Source organism: Amphibalanus amphitrite, unplaced genomic scaffold (genome assembly GCF_019059575.1).
Source record: "Amphibalanus amphitrite isolate SeventyFive unplaced genomic scaffold, NRLGWU_Aamphi_draft 000683F_arrow, whole genome shotgun sequence".
Classification (NCBI taxonomy): domain Eukaryota; kingdom Metazoa; phylum Arthropoda; class Thecostraca; order Balanomorpha; family Balanidae; genus Amphibalanus; species Amphibalanus amphitrite.
In genome coordinates this window covers 1-19,480 of record NW_024882177.1, presented here as the reverse complement: position 1 = coordinate 19,480, position 19,480 = coordinate 1, and the positions used below count along the sequence as shown (strand labels likewise).

General features: G+C 48.7%; 1 protein-coding gene across 1 annotated transcript in view; it reads left to right on the top strand.

The window, feature by feature from the left end:
* LOC122364568 overlaps positions 1-18,467 on the top strand; it is a 47,523-nt gene extending 29,056 nt beyond the window's left edge. Inside the window, exons 14-32 of the mRNA XM_043335080.1 lie at positions 902-1,013; positions 1,413-1,579; positions 1,775-2,035; positions 2,378-2,529; positions 2,809-2,914; positions 5,608-5,739; positions 6,054-6,269; positions 6,615-6,756; positions 6,864-6,985; positions 7,273-7,396; positions 9,090-9,223; positions 10,968-11,140; positions 11,481-11,647; positions 11,871-12,101; positions 12,382-12,532; positions 12,729-12,951; positions 13,130-13,530; positions 13,859-14,018; positions 17,043-18,467. Of these exons, the coding sequence (XP_043191015.1) occupies positions 902-1,013; positions 1,413-1,579; positions 1,775-2,035; positions 2,378-2,529; positions 2,809-2,914; positions 5,608-5,739; positions 6,054-6,269; positions 6,615-6,756; positions 6,864-6,985; positions 7,273-7,396; positions 9,090-9,223; positions 10,968-11,140; positions 11,481-11,647; positions 11,871-12,101; positions 12,382-12,532; positions 12,729-12,951; positions 13,130-13,530; positions 13,859-14,018; positions 17,043-17,359 (3,491 nt within the window). The 3' untranslated portion in view covers positions 17,360-18,467. The remainder of the gene's footprint in view (positions 1-901; positions 1,014-1,412; positions 1,580-1,774; positions 2,036-2,377; positions 2,530-2,808; positions 2,915-5,607; positions 5,740-6,053; positions 6,270-6,614; positions 6,757-6,863; positions 6,986-7,272; positions 7,397-9,089; positions 9,224-10,967; positions 11,141-11,480; positions 11,648-11,870; positions 12,102-12,381; positions 12,533-12,728; positions 12,952-13,129; positions 13,531-13,858; positions 14,019-17,042) is intronic.
* Positions 18,468-19,480: the final 1,013 nt, after the last annotated feature.

Here is a 19,480-nt window from a genome sequence, read left to right as displayed (position 1 = left end):
GCAAAGCTTTGATCTGAGGAGCTTTACTTTCCACGTTACTGTGCATTTTCACTTGTGGGTACTTATGCGATCTTTCTACTCTACAAAACCAAAACTGAATCTTATTTCCATTTTCAATGATCGCATAACGAATGGAGTTCTAAAATTTTCACATTTTCAGCGTTTTATCAACTCCTGAAATATGATAAGATATAAAACACCCTAGATGCAACATGCATTGCCCTGCGCTTTCCCATGTAAGCCGTTCCTTAGCCCAAGGTTTGCGTGATATGAGAGGATGAAGCTAATGTCTTAGAAAATCTTGAATAAGCAGAAGTCCAAGTTGTCAAATCCTTTCATATTTTTCTCTTTTTTCCTTGATCCGTTGACGACAGTTTCGTGTACTTATATCCGAAACGGTGTTTTGTCTTTGCTGACCCGTTCATCGTCTGCTTCAATTGCATTGCTATATAGGCATTACTGTCTGTATCAATTGCTGCTGTCTGTGTTTCTAAATATGCCTTACTGATATCAACTTACGCGTGTTTTAACTACCATATTCTTTGTGTTAACATCATTTGCATGTCTTCCAACTATTACTTCCCTACTTCACGGACAAAACTATCCGCTGCTTATCTAAATGCATGACATCTCGACCTCGCCGATTTCGCGAATTGATCATTGTGCATTGAGTTGTTCTATATCTGACGTCAGGGTTACACATTCTTTGACAATTAAGCTGAATCTTACTACTGCTATACATTCAATTTGCATTTCAAGATCATTAACAACATAACTAGTTTTCCATTTCAATAATCATTGCCATCAACCGTCAGCTGCGCGTTCATTCAGCCACATCGGTGCATTCCACTCCACTCCCTCCTGTAACTGACCCTTTTCCGTCGACCCACCGACCCCGCAGGCTCCTGTGACCAGTACGAGCTGATCACTGGGGTCGAGATGAGGCAGGTACGCGGCGTCGAGCTCACCTCGGGAAGACAGGGCGCCGGAATCATGGCCGACTGCATCCGAGCGTGAGTGTGGAATACCGAGAACCGAATGCCGGGTTAGACACCGGGTTAGACACACACAATAATGGACACCGAGTATAACTTCACTGGTCCGCGTCGAAAGTCGTTCTGCTCACGCAATGCAACTCAAATCATGGATGGAGTTGGTGAAAGGCTTTAGTTCAGTTGGGTTCAGTTTTTATTACGTACAGCTCTAATAATTGCATTTAGCATCTACCACTTCGAATTCTCGTGTTACTATCATCAGAAAAATATCTGTTTCGGCACAAGTGTTGTAGCTTCATGGGCTTTATGTTTTTTAAAGTTATTGTTTTATGTTTTGGAGAAAATATTCTGCCTTAATTCGCCCCTCATCATACCATGTCACTGACCTCCATGACTTCTTGTTCTGTGACCCGGTAGGTGTGACCGTGACCGGCGCTGTTCCGCCTTTAACCTCGAGCACGGAGGGGGCACTCGCCAGCCGCCGCGCTGCTCGGCGCTCGAACTCCGAGAGAACGTCGAGGTCGACTCCCGCGACCTCACCGACACTCCGGGCGTCAGCTTCATGCAGAAAATCTGCCTCAGAAGTAAGTTCAGTTTGAGCACTCCTCAAATAGCAGGGAGATCGGCAGTTACTTGGCTAACGGAGGGGGATGGAGGCGCGACACATGAGCAATATCTCTTCTTGACACATAACGCAAGTGAATAGTGATTTAATATCCAGTCCCGCAAGTCTGATGTTTCCGATGAGTCTAGCCCCGTTCTTCGTGCCCTCGTTCCAGGCCGAGGCTGTTCCAAGCTGTACACGTTCGAGCGGCTAGTGAACGCGGAGCTCTCTGTGCGAGAAGACAGGGCCCTGCGCGGCGTCTCCAAGACCGAGTGTCAGGACGCGTGTCTGAGTGAGCGCAGCTTTGAGTGCCGCTCTGCCACGTACGACTACCGCGACCGACTGTGTCTGCTGAGCCGGGAGACTCGGCAGAGTGCGCCACGCGCCCTGCGCCGCACCAACGGCAAGGACTACTTCGAGAACCAGTGCGCCAGAGGTGGGTGAACAGAAACGCATGGTTGGTGAAGCGATTTTAAAAACACACATCCTGCTCACCCCTGAAATGTTTCTCAGTAACTCGGCTGGTTGAATGCAAAGTATTGGAGAAAGATTGATAAAAGTTTTCTAGTTTTGATCCGAATATGCTCTTTCAGTAGGTCCTTTTCCGAAGGTCTTGCGTTCCAATTGAGTTAGGAATATTGTGGTGTGTACCGTAGATGAATCACATTTCACGTTGAAACATTAACCACCGAAATTCCAATATCATATGACGTATACCATTCCAGCCCCATTCCCCAGCTTGTATTGCTCCATGTAACGCATTTCTCTCACCCGACAGAGTTCGAGGACTGTTCGTACCGCAACGAGGCACGCGACGCGTTCCTGTTGTATACGCACAAAGCGGTGTCAGCGTTCAGTGACGGCCGCTGCCGAGAGGCGTGCGACAGGGAGCGGGACTTCAACTGCGCCTCCTACTCCTTCCTGCCTCCGGTCAGTAGCAGAGGACACTAAAGAAAGACGAATCATTTGATAAGAGTGCAGCGAAACGTCCATTGCTTTTACCTCTGTCTTTCTGCACCTCTGTAACAGAAACTGCTGAAGAATGAATAATTTTTATCGATGTTTCAATGATCAGAATTCGTACTTTCGTAGTAATTTTGTGAGTGAGCTTAGATCTACTTTCTAAATCTAGTGGGCTACTTTCATAAGTTTGTATGAGGATGTTCTGATCTGACCACTCTGACGGCCTCGTGGTGTTCTCTCGGACAGAGCCGCGCTCGCGACATGACCTGCCTCCTGTCGGGAGTGCGGGCCGCAGACCTGGACCGCAGCGGGGTGCGTTTCCTGGAGGGCAGTCTGTACGCCGAGAGGGTCTGTCAGGACCGCGCGTCCGGCAGACCTGACAGACCCGACAGACCTGACAGACCTGACCAGCCTATCAGACCGGATAGACCTGATAGGCCAGACAGACCAGGTAAGGCTGCGAATGGAGACAAATCTCTCCGTGCTGCAAAGGCTAGTTTTTCCCCTTTGTGTTAACCCTCGCACGACCAGGCCATTTCTCATAACACGAACGACCAGGGGGGGGGGGGGGGTTGTTACGACCCCCCCTGGCGTTTCGAAACGGAAGGTCGTAGAGCTTAGCGGAAAAAACCAACGGATTGCTCTCAACGAGATCTCGCGATTGGTGGTATATTTTTTGGTCCTAGGTCAACATTTGACCTACTTTTGACCGGTCAAAGGTCAAATTTTCGGAAAAATAGACTTTTTTCAACTTTCGGCGGCGATTGCGGCAAAACGGTGGGAGATATCGACTCGAAACATTCACTATCGTGTTCCTTGATCAATTCTCTATCGTTTGGTATGTATTTCGTTTCCCTAGCTCTAAAAATGGCGCGTTGGGAGCGCCGGAAGTCGGCAAGGTCACAGTCGGCGGCAGAAATTCGAAAAATCAAAATTTAAATTTTTGAAATCTGATTGTATTTTTGGATTTGGGAGGTCCATTTGCTCCCTATAGAAGCTAATATTGCTGCATATTCCCATTGAGGTGACAAGAATTAGCAAAATAGTGGTTCGGGCGCTTTTCAAAAATAGTACCGGACGCTGTTCCTCTTGTGACGTCATAGCTCCGTGACCTGACCTGACCCGGTCAAATGTCTTATACCATATGATAGCCAATACTTGCCCCAACATGCATGGGAAGTTTCATCACGATCCATCAACCGATGTCCGTACCACCGGCAGGAAACCTCGGGCGTTGGCACTCAGTTTGTGAAAATCCGGCCGGAGGCTGTACCTCTTATGACGTCATAACTCCGTGACCTGACATGACCCGATCAATTTTTTTTTTCGGCAAAAGATGCGCAAAGGTTGCCCCATAGGGTATTGAAAATTTCAGCCCGCTACGACAAGCCGTTTAGCGTGCACTTCGAAAAAACCTCAGGGGGGGGGGGGTTGATACAACCCCCCCTAGGCGTTCTAGGGTTAAATTCACTATGAAATGTGAGACTTTTTTAAATTAAGTCCAAATCTTATTCATGCAGCATATTAGCACTCATTTATTCAGAAATGCGTGGCGTTAATGAAGTGAAATATATCTTCATATATCCATGTTATATAACCTGTGTTGCCTAATGCATGGCTTATCTGCAAAAGGTTTAGCCTGCTAATGAATATGGCAAACCTTTTTTTGCAATTACATTTGATTGTTCGCAAAGTGAGCATTTTCGAAACATCGTGTGCTTATTTTGTATATTTCACCGAGTGTAAATGCCAACGTCATAGGTAGGTCACTCCCCGCTTCGGTGTGGGCCGTGGAGCTGAGATTGCTTATCATGGCTATGTCACACAAGAGAATGTGCGGTGAACGGGGAATAAAAAATGAAATGAGTGTGAGATGAGGTGAGATGAGTGATGGGTATAAAGAAGCCGAATGAAGTGAGGCCTGGTTCAATGCACAGCTTGGGTGGGCGGCGTCAGCTGACAATGAACACTCGCAGTTTGTATTCTTACGTACTTAAGCATTTTACGATACACTGTACCATGTTGATACAGTAGGGGAGAGTGGGGCAAAGCGGCCACCCTAACGCTTCTCACGATGCCAACGCTTGATTTTTAAACTTGGAAAGATTCTTTCTATACCAATGTGATCCCTATTAACCCTCGCCCCGTTGGGGGGGCCATTTTGGCCCCCCCCTGTGGTTTTTCCTGAATAGCAAGAAAACGGCGGCGCGCAGCGCCGCCAAATTTTCAGTACCTTTCCGGGCATCAATTTGACACCTTCACACCAAATTTCAAGTCTTAGGTCACCTTAGGTCAGGAGTTATTGAGGTCAAACTGAGGTCATGTTCGAGCAAAAATGAGCAAAAAACATGGAATCTTGAAACGCTCACCAAATCTACAGGGGGGTGGCCACTTTGCCCCGGCCACTTTGCCCCGCGCATACCGTCCGAGACAAAAATATTCCAGCTTAGCTATTAGTGGGGTAAAAAACATTAAAATTGGTAGAATACATGTACGATAACCATGCAATGCATGGACATTGGGACAAGAACGCTTATAAAAATTCCAAACGGTTATGGAATAACATAACATTTAAAAATTGTAAACATAGTTGGTAACCTGGCAAGAAATGCTTTTCCGTGTTTCACAGAACAATGGTGATGGGCCTGAAACCCCGGTCTGGCTCATTCGAACGACCGTGAAGAGAAGTATAATTGGAAACCATAAATTGGAACTGACGCCAGTCATGAAGGGCTAAAACGATGGGTGGCCGCTTTGCCCCGGGTGGCCGCTTTGCCCCACTCTCCCCTACTCACACGATATTGTAAGTATCCCACACTGAGCATCCTACGCAGGTCATTGCAGTTGGGACGCTGCCGATCCAGTGCATATCTAACCCAGAAGGCACCACAGTGGTGAATGGTGATGGTAGCAGCGATATGGTGGAACATCACCACCACTCAGCACCGGCGCTTTACCCCGCTGGTTCCCCTTCTCTCCTACCACCCATCTGACCTACCCGGCCGCGTCTCGCCCCTCTCTAAGAGCCCACCACGGACTCGCCAGGGTCGAACGAGGTGGACACGGACGGTCGTCGGTCGCCGGACATCCGCCGCTGCCGGGTGACGCCCACTTACGAGAAGGTGCTGAACGTCGAATACAGGCGAGCCAGGAGGTTCGACATCGAGAGCCGAACGCGTGGACGAGGTGTCACCGTGCCCTGCCTCCTACAGGTCAGCTGAGTACCGGGTCAATGGGATACCAAGCCCGGCAGGCATGGGACCAGATTAGGGCTCAATTATTTTTGTAGGACTATTTTCAGCCTAGCACTATACGACCATTTTTCTGACGCGGCAGATTAGACCGGATAATAAATTACGATGCATAAAGCTTAGTTTTTTTTTTGTCTGCAACATCTTCCAATTGAACTGAATCTTGTGCCTATAAATTATTCCAAGTGTTGATGACCAATGCTATTTAATTATTAATATTTCCGTACATTTCCTGCGAAGTTTTGAACTTTGTCCGCTTTTCATTTTCCCGCCATCATCTGACCTCCGCTGACCTCCTCCCGCAGTGTGAGCGCAACCCGCGCTGTCTCGGCGTCAGTCTGGAGTACGGAGAGCGGGGAGAGCGCTGCTACGGCCTGGAGAACTCGGCCGGCCAGGACGGCGGCTCCCTCAGCAACGCCGACGGCGTGGCCTACTTCGAAAAAGTCTGCATCGAACGTGAGTGGAACAGCTTAGATCATGATGGCTGACAACATTCATCAATGGAACTGAGCTGAGACCGTGCCAACATCGCTTTGGTTGACTTATTAGTTATTTGCTCCTACTGTTTGAATTTTGTATGTCTGCTGCTTTTCTTAAGGCTTTCATATTTTTCAGTAGGAAATAGGAATGTTTTATAAAGATTTTCATCTCTTCACGCGTACCTAAATGCCGTAACAATGAACATTGCTGCAACTGAGGAACATGAGTCGCATATAGGCCGACGCTCTTTGCCTGTCCAATCCCAATATGTATTGCGCGGAGCTTGCCTCCTCCCTGAGTATATAATTCCCTTTTCCGTAGATCGCACGTGCGGCAAGGGGTGGACGTTCGAGCGTGTCCCCAACTACATGCTTGAGGGCCACGACGACCTGGTGCAGCGGCGGGTACCCAGCAAGGAGATATGTCAGATGCTCTGCCTGCAGAACATTCGCATGCCTTGCAGGTTAGAAATAGCCCATATTTTTGATTTGTCAATGACATCCGAGAAAACATTATGAATTCGTGTGTCTTAAATTTGACGCTTACCACACTGTAATTCAACATTCACAGGTCTGCCGAGTACAACTACCGGGATCAGACGTGCACCATGTCCACCCAGACACGGAGGATGCAGCCGCGTGACTTTGTCTACGCCGAGGACGTCGACTATCTCGAGAACCAGTGTGCTCCCGGTGAGGAAAGGATGATACTGGAGGAGATCAGATACGTGAACTGTAACTTGTAAAGGATGTCAGGAAAGGTATTATTTCATGTCCAGATATGAAAACAACTCATACTTAATAAGGCTTAGGCTACGATAAACTATTATTCGCATAAGCTTATTCTCGAGAAGCGTTCTCGGTAATCGAAAGTTATGTAATCGTAGAGCCCGAAAAAAAAACTTCCCGAGAGCAACAAAAGCAATGGCAGAGTAAAGCTCAGCAGAGTTTCAGTATATTGACACTGCTTTCTACCCCAGATCCACCAAACTGCGAGTACCGGGACGTGGAAGGCCGTTTCCTGCCTTACGTGGACCGCATGTTTGCCCGAGTCCGCAATAAGCAAGAGTGCATGAGAAACTGTGACGTCGAGCGCGACTTCAAGTGAGTAAACTGTTTTTAGGTCACGCACAAGTTTGGTGAAAACCAGAGTAGTCGTCGCAATAGGTACTGTTATTGGCACCCTGATGCCTAAGCTGTACATACAATAATGTGAGAAAATGCCTTGCAGTCTCCTTTGATATGCTAGCAACTCACTATTGCGCTGGTAGGCTGTCCCGCAATACACTTTACCACTGCGGGTCAACCTACCACTTCAGGTAATTCACTCCCGCCATCTATTGGTGGATTTCTCGTAACCCTTTGCCTAGCACACATTGAGCATCGTTGCGTAGATAATCATAAACAAAATAAGTAAGAAAAGTTAACCCGCGCCCCACTGGGGTCTGCGTATAACACGCCCTAATGGGGGGGGGGGGGGGCTGGCTCTTCATAGCCCCCCTTCTAACTCCGAAACTACTGGGCCGATCGTCAAAATTCAAACGGCGTCTGATAGCCCCGGAAAAACTGTCGAGCGAAACCTAATTTCATTGACCTCGAGGTCACTGATGACGTCACAGGTCAGGTCAAAGTAAAAATTATTAGCACTTTGGCTTGTTCACATTTTGGGCTCTGGCCGCCGTCTTACTAGTCAGATCAGGCTCATTTTTGGTTTCCACACTCGTGAACAGATGCTCTAGATACCTTGAGGGTACCAAACTTGTACTTTGATTTTCAGGTCAGGGTCAGGTCATCACAGGTCACGAAAATATTATATCATGCGTCGGTCACGTGGCACATGTTTTATGGTCCATTTAGGCCATAGATTTCGAATTTGATGTCGTCTGTGTCATTCGAGGTCATTTTGAGTCGAATTTAGCTTAGGTCAGGTCACTTTCAGGTCAAAAAAGGTCAAATTTTGAAGTTAAAATTTTTCAACAAAAAAGGTGTCTATTGGATGCAGTTTGAGCTCAGGAACACGATGGTGCCATTCATATTGGTGTACGATGTCAAATACGTACTGAAAACGTGATTTGAAAAATTAATAATTGTGAATTTTTTTTGCAATAATGCGTATAACTTGGCCATTTTTTAAGATATTTAGCTAAAACTTGCTAGAGTTAGTCATAATCATGCGTTCTGTCACATATATTCCGGTTTTTTTTCGAAAAGTCAAAAACTTTTCGAAAAAATATAAAAATATAAATTTTGAATATTATTATATACAATTTTCGAAATTTTCAAAATTTTGAAAATCCGAGATAACAGTTTGATAGCGCGGTCAATTCTGAGTCCTTTCATGCAAAGAAATTGGATCTAGCTTAAAAACTGAGCTCTTGGGAGCGATTGCCGTGGTTCAATGTTTTGCGTCGAAATCGGACGAACATGACGTCACTCTGACGTCATTTCCGGCCGACCTATGGTAGCTACGAAGTTCAAATTTTAACACAAGGTGTCAAATTGATGCAGCCGAAGGTACTGAAAGTTTGACGTCGATACGTCAAGCGGTTTGGAAGTTATTGCAGAAAAACGGGAGGGGGGGCTATAAATAGTCCCCCCCCCAGTGGGGCGCGGGTTAATAAAAATATTGAAAGCGCATTACAACCGCGACTTCCGTCGATGCTCGTTATGTATTTATTCACTGTCAATTTATGCTACTGTGTGAATATTCAGCTGCCTTTGTGATATTATATATCCAACAAACTCACATACACTGCACAAGTTTTGAGAATCTAACTCCTGTCCCGTTCCCGTTCAGGTGCCGCAGCTACAACTTCAACGAGCGTCAGCGCGAGTGCACCATCAGCAGTGACGACTCGACCAGTCTGGGGGAGTCAGCTCTGGTGGCCGACACAGATAGCGTGTTCAGCGAGAGAGGCGTCTGTCGCACCGGTAATTCACCGGCGGCAGGTCACGGTCAGGTCACCGGGTCAGGTGGCGTCTATGACCCGGCAGCCGACCCGCGCCCGTTCACCAGTCTCTTCTGGCCGTCAAGGGGTGCGGCGGGAGTTCCAATAGGAGCTCCGTCTGTACCCGGTGGTGGACAAGTCGGGACTGGGACTAAATGGGAAACAGCCGGTCGCCCTGAGCTTGACCTAGACCCGACCAATGGTCTTCCGTTGGGATCGCCGGTGGAGGACGAGATAGACTCGTCTGAGGACCTGCTGGGGCCTGGTTTGGTCACCGGTCACGTGCTGGGCTTATTCGCCGCGCTGGGCCGCGGGGACCGGTTCGATCCCACTCCGTGGAGTGACGGAGGGATCCCGCCGGATTTGTCCGAGGGATCTGGTGTGTCACTGTACGCGGATTCCAATCAGGACCAGCCTGGTCTGGCGCCTCAGGAACATCAGTTCGGGGAAAGAATAGAGGACGGCTTCCTGCAGTGGAGTGACCTCCATCGGAGCCTAGCTGGTGGCTCTGCAGACGCTGACTCCCCTTGGCAGCGGGGAGGGCTCCCTTCTCCCCTTCCTCCCAGTTTCGAGCACGGTCAGGGGGCTGTCCCAGCCTTCGGGACTCACGGACAGTCACCGGCGGACTCTGGACTCCAGTCGCCGGCGCTGGAGTCCTCCGCTGGAGCTGGAGGCGACAGTTCCCGGCTGGAGGAGCATCCGGAGGCGGAGTACTTCGGCGGAGAGGGAGCCACCATTGGACCAGGCTCAACAGGCACGGACACTGAGTAATTGACATACGGAGCAGAAATGCCAATTTTCTCACTGGGCAGTTTCAATGCCAAAGAATAAATTATCGTTAAAAGTCAATGACATTTATTTTTTCATATTTACGTTTATATGTTTTGACATTTATATTTTATAAGTCTGACGGCACCATTGCATCGTTTCATTTTTAATTGTTTAATTAATATTGAAGCTGATGTTGATGAATCGTATTATTTTATGTTGAAAATCGCTCTAGTGGTCTACTAAAGACAGATTATGATCGCGAGCTTGAACAGTGAATATACCACTGACATCGACTTCTAAGCGCCTATTAGTTGCAGTCTTTCTTTTCCCCGCTCGTCGGGTGCGGTTGGCTCGGTAGACCAACTGACCAGCCTTTCATTAGCAGTTGTAGAGAAACTGCCTCGATGGAGAAGCTCTCCGAGGCTCTTCAGTCTTCAGAAGCGGTATTTCCGGTAGTCTAGACGACTCCATGAGACTGATCCTGGTAGCCTTCTATCGAGACACTTAGAAGCCTGTCGTCTGTAGTGAACTGGTCTGATAGTGGTAACTCTCTCGCATGATGTACTCCGCCGACTGATTCCCCTCTGGCTGGGATCTCGTGTGCACCTGGTTGTACTTCGCATGCATGTCTAAGGGGTCGTTGTACCTATTACCGCCCATTGTCTTAATTAGTGCTGCGCTGTAAATGCTAGCTTGAACTTTTTTATTTATGTTCCTTCTCTCTAGTTAGATGAGCTATCTAAAATCTTTTGTAAAATACTTTAAATACTTACCGATTCTAGTGCTCTAGAAGCTGCGAGCATAGAGCTCAGTCTTGAGCCATCTTATGTGGACATCTTTTCTCTGCTGTAGCATAGCTCAACTGAGACCAAACCTACTCACCACGTCACACAACCTAACGCTTCTTCCAGCCTCCCATTCTAACGCCTCCCTTCCACCCCTCCCCTCCACTCCAGTGACCGTCGAATGCACGAAGAACGACATGCAGGTGACCTTCAGTTTCGGCCGGAGCTTCGAGGGCCGGGTGTACGCGACTGGTAACGCCCAGGCCTGCTTCGACATGGGCAACGGCAGACAGGTGGTCCAGCTGTCCATCCCGCTCGGATCCCGCTGTGGCACCGTCGAGGAGGTGAGAACACATGCTTACTCTGACTTGGCCGCGCCGTGAGTCGTGGATCCCGTTTTTTTCTTTTTTTTTAGTGGCACAGCGCTTCTTTTGTGCCCTGTGTGCTTTGTGGCTCCCTTGATCAATTGTCTATTTAGTGTAAACCTTCAGATGTTTTGGATTGACGACTACTTGTGCAGCGTGCAATCTGTGAAGGAAAAACTTGTCATTTGCCCTCCTGTGCATCCTCGATAATATGTAACATCTGCATAGCGCATGCCTTCTGTTTAACCTATGTATGATGTCTTTGTGACCTCTCCATGACTTCTCTTTGACCTTTGACCTTTGTTTGACCTCTGTGCAGGGTCGCGGCCGGTACGTGAACCACGTGGTGATCCAGCAGCACCCAACCATCATGCAGGAGTCGGATAAGACGGTGCGAGTCGAGTGTACCTTCGACGCCAACGACCAGACGGTGACCCTGGCTCCCACCGGGAACCGCTTCACCGAGGGAGGCGGCGTCGACGTCAAGTAAGAAAGGGGACTTTCGGAGATGATGAGTAGGCATTTCTTCCAAGAACTCAGGAAATGCGTCAGGAGTTGGTTACTGAGCTCGTTCGACGTGTACATTTCACTGAGTAGCGTGTAAAAGTTTACATGTCTTGTTTCCTGCTTCTTTGCTGCAGCCTGTCACACCTGAACTTGTGCTTTAGACGTTTCATGAATCTCACTGCATGTTTCTTCTTTGTTTCAGCGCGCCCTTTCGGCCGGCGGGTACTTCAGTGGTTACGAACACTGCGCCGACCCCTAGTGTTAGTCTCCGAATCGTCGGCCGCGCTGGACGCGACACGGACGAGGTCAGCCTGGGCGAGGACCTGACCTTCATGATCGTCGCCGACCCGGGCAGCGCGTTCGGCATCCTCGGAAAGAGCGTCGAGGCGCGCACCGACAACGGCGAACTGCTGCCGCTCATCGACGAACAGGGGTAAGTCCTGGATGCCGGGTACTGCTTGTGTAAGTTCGTATGTTGTGTCAAGATGTGTAATGAAGATGCAAGTCTTACGCGTTTGCAGCCAAACTAGATGCTTATTAGCGAACGATCGTAAAATAATTATAAAAGCCGACACATTACATAAAACGAGACAGCCGTGTCATACCAGACACAAAACTATCTCTAGTACGGCAACAAAGGTCACGTGAAGATTTTACCATCTGTGTACCACAGTCTTGCTGTCACTCTCACAATCCATGTTTGTGTTCTTCAGATGTCCGCGCGACAGCAGCATCTTCCCGGCGCTTCAGCTCGATCGGCAGACAAAGAACCTGATGGCCAACTTCAAGGCCTTCCGCTTCCCCAGCACGGCGCGCGTCAACTTCTTCGCGACTGTGCAGTTCTGCCAGGACGAGTGTCCTCCGGTAGGTATCAGTCGCAAACTCACATCGTTGAGGCAGGCCTGTTTTTAGGCCGTCTGAGAAAGAAGGGCCCTGCTTTTGTTGCGTCAGTCACTTGGACTACAATTTCACTCACTTGGCTGGTGGTTTTGATGCATAGTGTTCTATAAATGTGTACTGTCAAAGCTTCTACTACTGACTGGTGTCTTTGTTTGCACAGGCGCGCTGCCCTGGAGGCAACTCGTACGGCCGTCGTCGGCGCCGATCGCTGAACGACACTGCCGAGCCAGACACGGAGGAGGGCGTAGTGATGACTGCCACCGCTGAAGTACCCATGGACCTGAGAATCGGACTGACCGCTGACCTGCCACTAACGCTCTCCCCCGTCCCATCGACTAGTACCACCGCTGTTCCATCACCAGCAGCTGATGTGGTCTCGGAAGGTGAGCTTTTACAGCTAGGTGTGTAGGTACGGAACAGGCGCCATTTCGCAGTCTATATCGGCTTTCAGATCTCGTAATGATGATATTGCTTTGGAAGCGAAAGAGTTCCCTCTGCTTTTTATATGTTTTTTTTTTTTTAATTTTCTTACACACTTACAATCTTCCGTGACTTTTTCAGCGGGCTCTTCGACAAGCATGGCTTCCCAAGCGCCTTCAGAGCATCCATCAAACTTCGAAGAGGAGCCAGTTTGGACTAGCTCCGAGGAGACGGACACTGAGCCATCTGACCATCCTGCAGATGAACCATACGAGCAACAGCCGGACAATAACCCTGCAGATCGTCCGATAAACTCGCTAGACCTCGATGAAAACCAGAACGAAATCTCAGATAACCTGTGGGAGGAGCTCCCGGAGGAAGAGGATGAGGAGGTTCCCGTGGGCCCGCGGGTGGCGGCGGTCCTCTCCAAGACCCGCCGCCGGCCCGCTCCGGAGGAGGACCCGCAGGAGAATGAGGTGTCTGATGTCGCACGGAAGGAGCCCGATCCTCTGCTGCCGCAGGCACTGCCGCTGACTGCCTCGGTGAGACATCCCTTCTCGTACACAGTGGTGATTATAACGTGACCAATTTCTGAAAATGAGTTCTTAAACACGGATTGTGTCCATATTTTGTGAATGCTTGAAATGAAATAGCTCAACTTGATGAATACCCATGTTCATTTAACGAGTAAATGTCTTAACAAAGTAATTGCAGAACAATTATAGTGGAACATTTTTTTAGGGATACTTGAGACAATTTGATGTTATTCTCCCAATCAATCATTCGTTCGAACATCGGGAGTCATTCGGGCCGCCAACTTATCAGTTGTCACCTGTGTCATCGCATGACCGATGAATCTTTTGCCCTCAGCTGATGGTGGGCCCGGACATCTCCTCGGAGAAGGTGCGGGTGCTGCTGGAGGACGGACTGGAGGCCGCAGACCAGGCGGTCCAGGAGGCGGCCGAGAGGCACCGCGAGTACGACCCAGTGTTCGGACACAACTGGACTGGCCGCCACGACTACTTCACTGGTGAGTCACGGTGGGGATGTACAGTCTGTCTTGAAAGTACCGCAGCATGGCGGGGTGGCGCTGGTGATCCGGCGCGGCGGAGGGCGGTCAGGTTTGAGGGCCACTGAATCGCCTGACCCTTGGGGAAGGGAGGGAGGGAGGGAGGAGAGGGGTGGGCGCGAGTAAGCGGGCTCTCGGTGCTACCAGTGCGGCAGACAAGGCGCTCTTTTATGAATACGTTATACAGAGACACCAGCTAAGCGTAGTAATTCTCTTCCTGACATGAAGTTTTGATAAGTGGGAAGTGAAGCTTCCCTTTCGAGCCTCACATGTGTTTCACATGTAATCCGGCCAGAGGGCAGCGTGTGCGGTCTCCGTCGTTTCGCTCAGATTAAGCTAGGGCTTCCAGAAAGTTGTGTGCGTGGTTACGAAACACATTGACTGGTAACTAATTTTAATATTGCCAGTATTGGCCGCTTTGTAGCGTCTACTGATGGAAATGGTCCGTACTCCGTAGCAACCCGCCTTACAGCCGTTCGGCTCCTGATCTGACATATGAAATGATCAGGTCGGCGGCTCCTGATCGGACATGTGAAATGATCAGGTCGGCCCTGATCATTTCGCCTGCAGGGACCTGATAGTGCCAATCACAAAATGCCTGGAAACGCGTAGATAATATGCGCTGACATGCATGGAATCGGCATATTGGCCTGACATGGTATCGAGAAAGAGGTTACAGGTCAAAGGCTATTGGGTTCAGGGTCATTATATTTTTAGGAAAGATAAAGCATTGATCAATTCCGGGATGTTGAAAGTTTTGCCGTGGTCGGTCGGTCGGTCGGTCGGTCGCTTTTTACGCGAGTTATTCGTGAAAAAGCTGTGAGGGACGCATCGGTTCGACCTCCTCCTGTAAGTGTGAAGGTTAAGAGCTCAGGTCAACCGGTGACCTCTCGAGCATTCTTCAGTGCCGGCGAGCATTATAACTTTTCCTGAGGCTAGGACACTATAACGTAACCTAAGTGACCCGACCTTGAAGATCTGGGTCTGATTCATTCCGCCATCACAAGTGTTTAAAAAAGATGCAATATCAGGTATGGGTGGAGGGATGTTGCAGCCCCCCCCCCCCAATGCAGCAGTGTGCAGAGAGCCTGCTTTGTTTAGTAATAAATCTAGCCATCTACTTTGAAGCTGAAAGTACCTATAAAGAAAAAGGGTTCTGAGTCGCCACGGCGCTGTTCCCACCGCAACTCCAAATCTGACTTCGGCCTGCTGATCGGCTCCGACTCCGACTCTGGCTCCGGACCAGTGCACTGCCATAAGCATAAACGTATCACTTGCAGGCACGGGGATTGACGCAACTCCTCCGGACTGCTTTGGTAGCTATTATAGTAGACTCTGCAACATTTGTTGGAGTCTGCTAACATTTTCAGCATCATGGAGGGGGAGGGAGAGAGAGAGAGAGAGAGAGAGAGAGAGAGAGAGAGAGAGAGAGAGAGAGAGAGAGAGAGAGAGAGAGAGAGAGAGAGAGAGAGAGAGAGAGAGAGAGAGAGAGAGAGAGAGAGAGAGAGAGAGAGAGAGAGAGAGAGAGAGAGAGAGAGAGAGAGGAGAGAGAGAGGAGTTTTGATAGATCGTTAAACGAATAAAATTCACACCAAACAGCCTCGTATGATCTCAACTATCATCTTGAACTGAACAATGAACAGTGAGCGCTCAGGAACTGAAAGATTAATATGTCGCTACATGTTAATACCCATAATCTCAGTGACCTTCCGCATAAATTTGCATGCTTCGTGTTTGGTATACGATTATCAAAGTCATCGTATCCTCTACCTGGAAGTAGGCGCTACGAACATTTGCTTGGCCAGTCGATCGTAAAATGCAAATATTTGCCTATAAGTTATATGGATAGGAAACAACGGAGTATAATGTGTTAGTTATTTTGTGATGTTTTTATGTAGCAGCCATTGACCTTCTATAGTATGAATGGTTTGAAACGTTTTTTCTTTTCTTTTGGCATGATAATGATTATACTTGTAATAAGGTGGAATCTTTGGCACATAAATAAAGACAAAAAACACCCAAGTGTAGGATTTGCTTTGGCTTCCTTTAGTTTATGAGCAAAAGGTTACCATTCCATCTTACTTCCATTAGCTTTCTCTTAAATACTATTGTGCTTCAATCTCAACAAGGGTGGTGAGAATGGGAGTTCTTTTTTATCTCGCATAAATAAATACGCAACAAATTACTTTATCCTAAGTTATGGATCAATCGATCAGATCTAAACCCATCGAGATTTTCGACAAAACTACTGCGTTGACATTGTTCTATGTTGTTATTCACATTATTATTTAGTTTTTTACATTTATTCTGTTCCGTTCCATGACCGTAAATTATTGTTCAATATGTGTCATGTTCTGATAACAATGCAAGCAGTCGCGCTCATCCTTTAGATTGGCTACGTCTGTCTTTTCGTGACTTCGTCTAGAATAAAACGGTTCCAAGGGTGATCCGGTCACCGAGGGATCGGCCGGGCCGGTCAAGTTCTCCACTCGTGCTCGCGGACGGCCCGTGCCCCCGGGCGACAGGCGCCGCAGCGGGGTGGAAAGAGTAAGGGAGAGCGGCACCCCACGCGACCTGCCCGGTCACTCTCTCCTGGCTCACTGCCGTCACGTGATCTGGGGCTCTCAAACCACCGAGCTCCCGACCTTTAGTTCGCCGGGCGGCCGCAGCCCATGCTGCGGTACTTTCAAGACAGACTGTACACTACCGACTGCATGAAAATGGTGCAGGAGCTTGGCATAATCAGGGTGTTTGATTAGGAAGTTGAACCTTTTGGAAAGTCTCTTCAAGAAACACATGACAAGCTTCCCTGATTTTAGGAAATGATGAATCATGGAATACCGTCGGTTCCCATAGACGGCTGTCACTGATTTGTCTGGCACCCAGAAATTGTTTCTATATGGAGCGTCGTTGACTACTTGAGTCATTTACCATCTCTTCGCCATGTCGTCCTCGCGCAACATCTCACCTCTCCTTTCCCCTCAGGCCGTTCGTGGGCGGACGAGGTGTGCACGCCTCGCTCCACCGTGATCGCCGCCTGCGTAACCCTGGCGCTGGCGCAGCTGGGTCTTATGCTGGGCGGCATCGTGTTCTACCGGCTCAGGCGGCGCCGCTGGCAGGCCGCCCTCCGACCCAACAGCGTTCAGCCTCCGGCCGAGGACGTTATCTACGCCACGCCGCAGGAACTTGGCATCGGCAAAGGCTACAGCGCCAGCGAGATGGGCCTCGGCAGAGGCTACAGTCGCTTCGGTCGAGCGACGAAGCATGACTTCCCCGTGCCACTGCCGCGAGGTGGTACTTGATTGGAGATGGTGGAGAGGAAAGACAGTGCTTGGGAGAAGAGAGAGTGTAAAGAATGCGGCGAGTGAGCTAGAGGAACAGAAAGAGACAGCAGACAGAGCAGAAACATTGACTGAACATGCTCTTCGTGCATGCCATTCCATTGACATTGCCTAGTCAGTAAGTTCATGAGTGCTATATTGATGTGGCATGATGGATAAATCAAATCATCCTGTGAGTGTGTTGGCCGCTGTATAGTGAAACGGCTGCACCGTGCTGTCGCGCTAGGTTAGAGGTTCATACGCATTACCCACCGCGCTGTGTAACTCCACAGAGACATTTGACCGTCGGTGGTGCCCTGTGATGAAACGCTCGCGTGATCCGGTTCCTGCTAGAATCCTAAAGGTGTCTAAGTTAGTGATAAGTGTGCGCAAGGCAACATAATATGAAGTAAGAACAAATTTCGTTTTGTTATGGAAATTTGTCCGATTTGTAATAATCAAAGCTGTAGAGCTACCGACAAGGAATCCCTCTCTTCGCCCTCTATTATTTACGGATACGGCACGCGTCCATTGCCGCCGGTCCGGCCGTCACTGTCCACCGTTACAAGGGGTTGCCAATGAAGCAGGCGTCATTTCCCCGGTGGGAGTGGGGACCCGACTCGGGACTCAGCGCCCAGGGGAACAGAGTCGCCGTCCCCGCTCCCACTGGCCAGGCTTGGTACCCCGGGTAGTCTGTACGGAGTTATCTTTTAACGCGCACCCCGCATTGCTTGTTTTGCGAAGTGTCACCCGCTTTTCAGGTTAAGTTTCTCGTCTTTGGGATGAGTAGTTTATCATTGCTTTCGGCAACTTTCCAAGAAATACATATCAATAAGCTACCAATCTGGCAAGACGGCCGGGTTCATATGTACTGGGATTTGTGGCATTGACGGTGTTATTAGCTAAGTGGCTGATAGAATGGACTGAGGATGGGCATTAGCTCGTGTATTGGACTACGATACACTGTGAACGTTTGTTTGCTAATCGCTTTTGCACGCTTTCTGCACTAGTGACGGTGGGAAAGTGACGGCCAGTGTCCGAGATGTCCTGTATGCCTCGCACTTTTCGTAAATAAAAAATGACAAAAGTACAAATTTGCGTTTTGAAATGCAGAACTATTCAAAATGGCTGCATTTCGGACAAAAGGCGGGACAAAAGGCATCTCATGAACTACCTCGTACTGACAATAGCCGAAAAATGCTTGCTGTACCTAATGCCGAATAATGCTAATAATGTTCATGCTTATGCTACTTGCATTTTCTAACTGAATGTAAGACAGCAATCGATGCAATCAGCTCATACTTCAATACAAGAGTGTCTTTTTTCCAGTCAGTGGCTGTATCCATGCATTTTTGTCTGCAAAGCTGGCGCGCATATCTTCACTTATCCCTGCCATCGACGCTAATACCGCCTTTCTTCAGACTCTTACCTCTTCATCTAGACCATTTTTCCTCCCTCCGGCAAAGCGGCCTCATCACTTTCGCTGATACCCCATCGCTAAAGATGATGGGTGGATCGTGGCATGTGCTGTCCTCAAGAATAATCTGTCCGGTGACGTCAATAGAGCTTATAGTTGCACAAGCAGCGCCTTAAGGCACTCATGCGTCATTCAAGTGTAACGGAATCGAAGCTAGGTAAAGGGTACTATATGTAAGTCAGAATGAGACGACATTTTCGTGTTGCTTAGCTCCCACGCTATCTGACCGTCAGCGCTAGAGCAGGCGAAACTACGCAAAGTGTAAAGATGCAAGTGATATACACCACGCCCCATCATTCAGCTCTCACGCTCATGTGCACTGTGCAGCTATACACGGGTATTGTAATTGAGAGTGATCGAAATGATGAAAATGTTGCAATTAGCTTCAGCATTTATTTGGCTGCCTCTCTAGAAAATGGTGAATTATTACATACAAATTTCACAGGTCCGCTGTTCAAGATGCATACAAACGAAAAGAAAAGAGAGGGAAGAAATGGAGAGAGAGAGAGAGAGAGAGAGAAGAGAGAGAGAGAGAGAGAGAGAGAGAGAGAGAGGAGAGAGAGATATGAGAGACACACACAGAGAGAGAGAGAGAGAGAGAGAGAGAGAAGAGAGACAGGACAGAG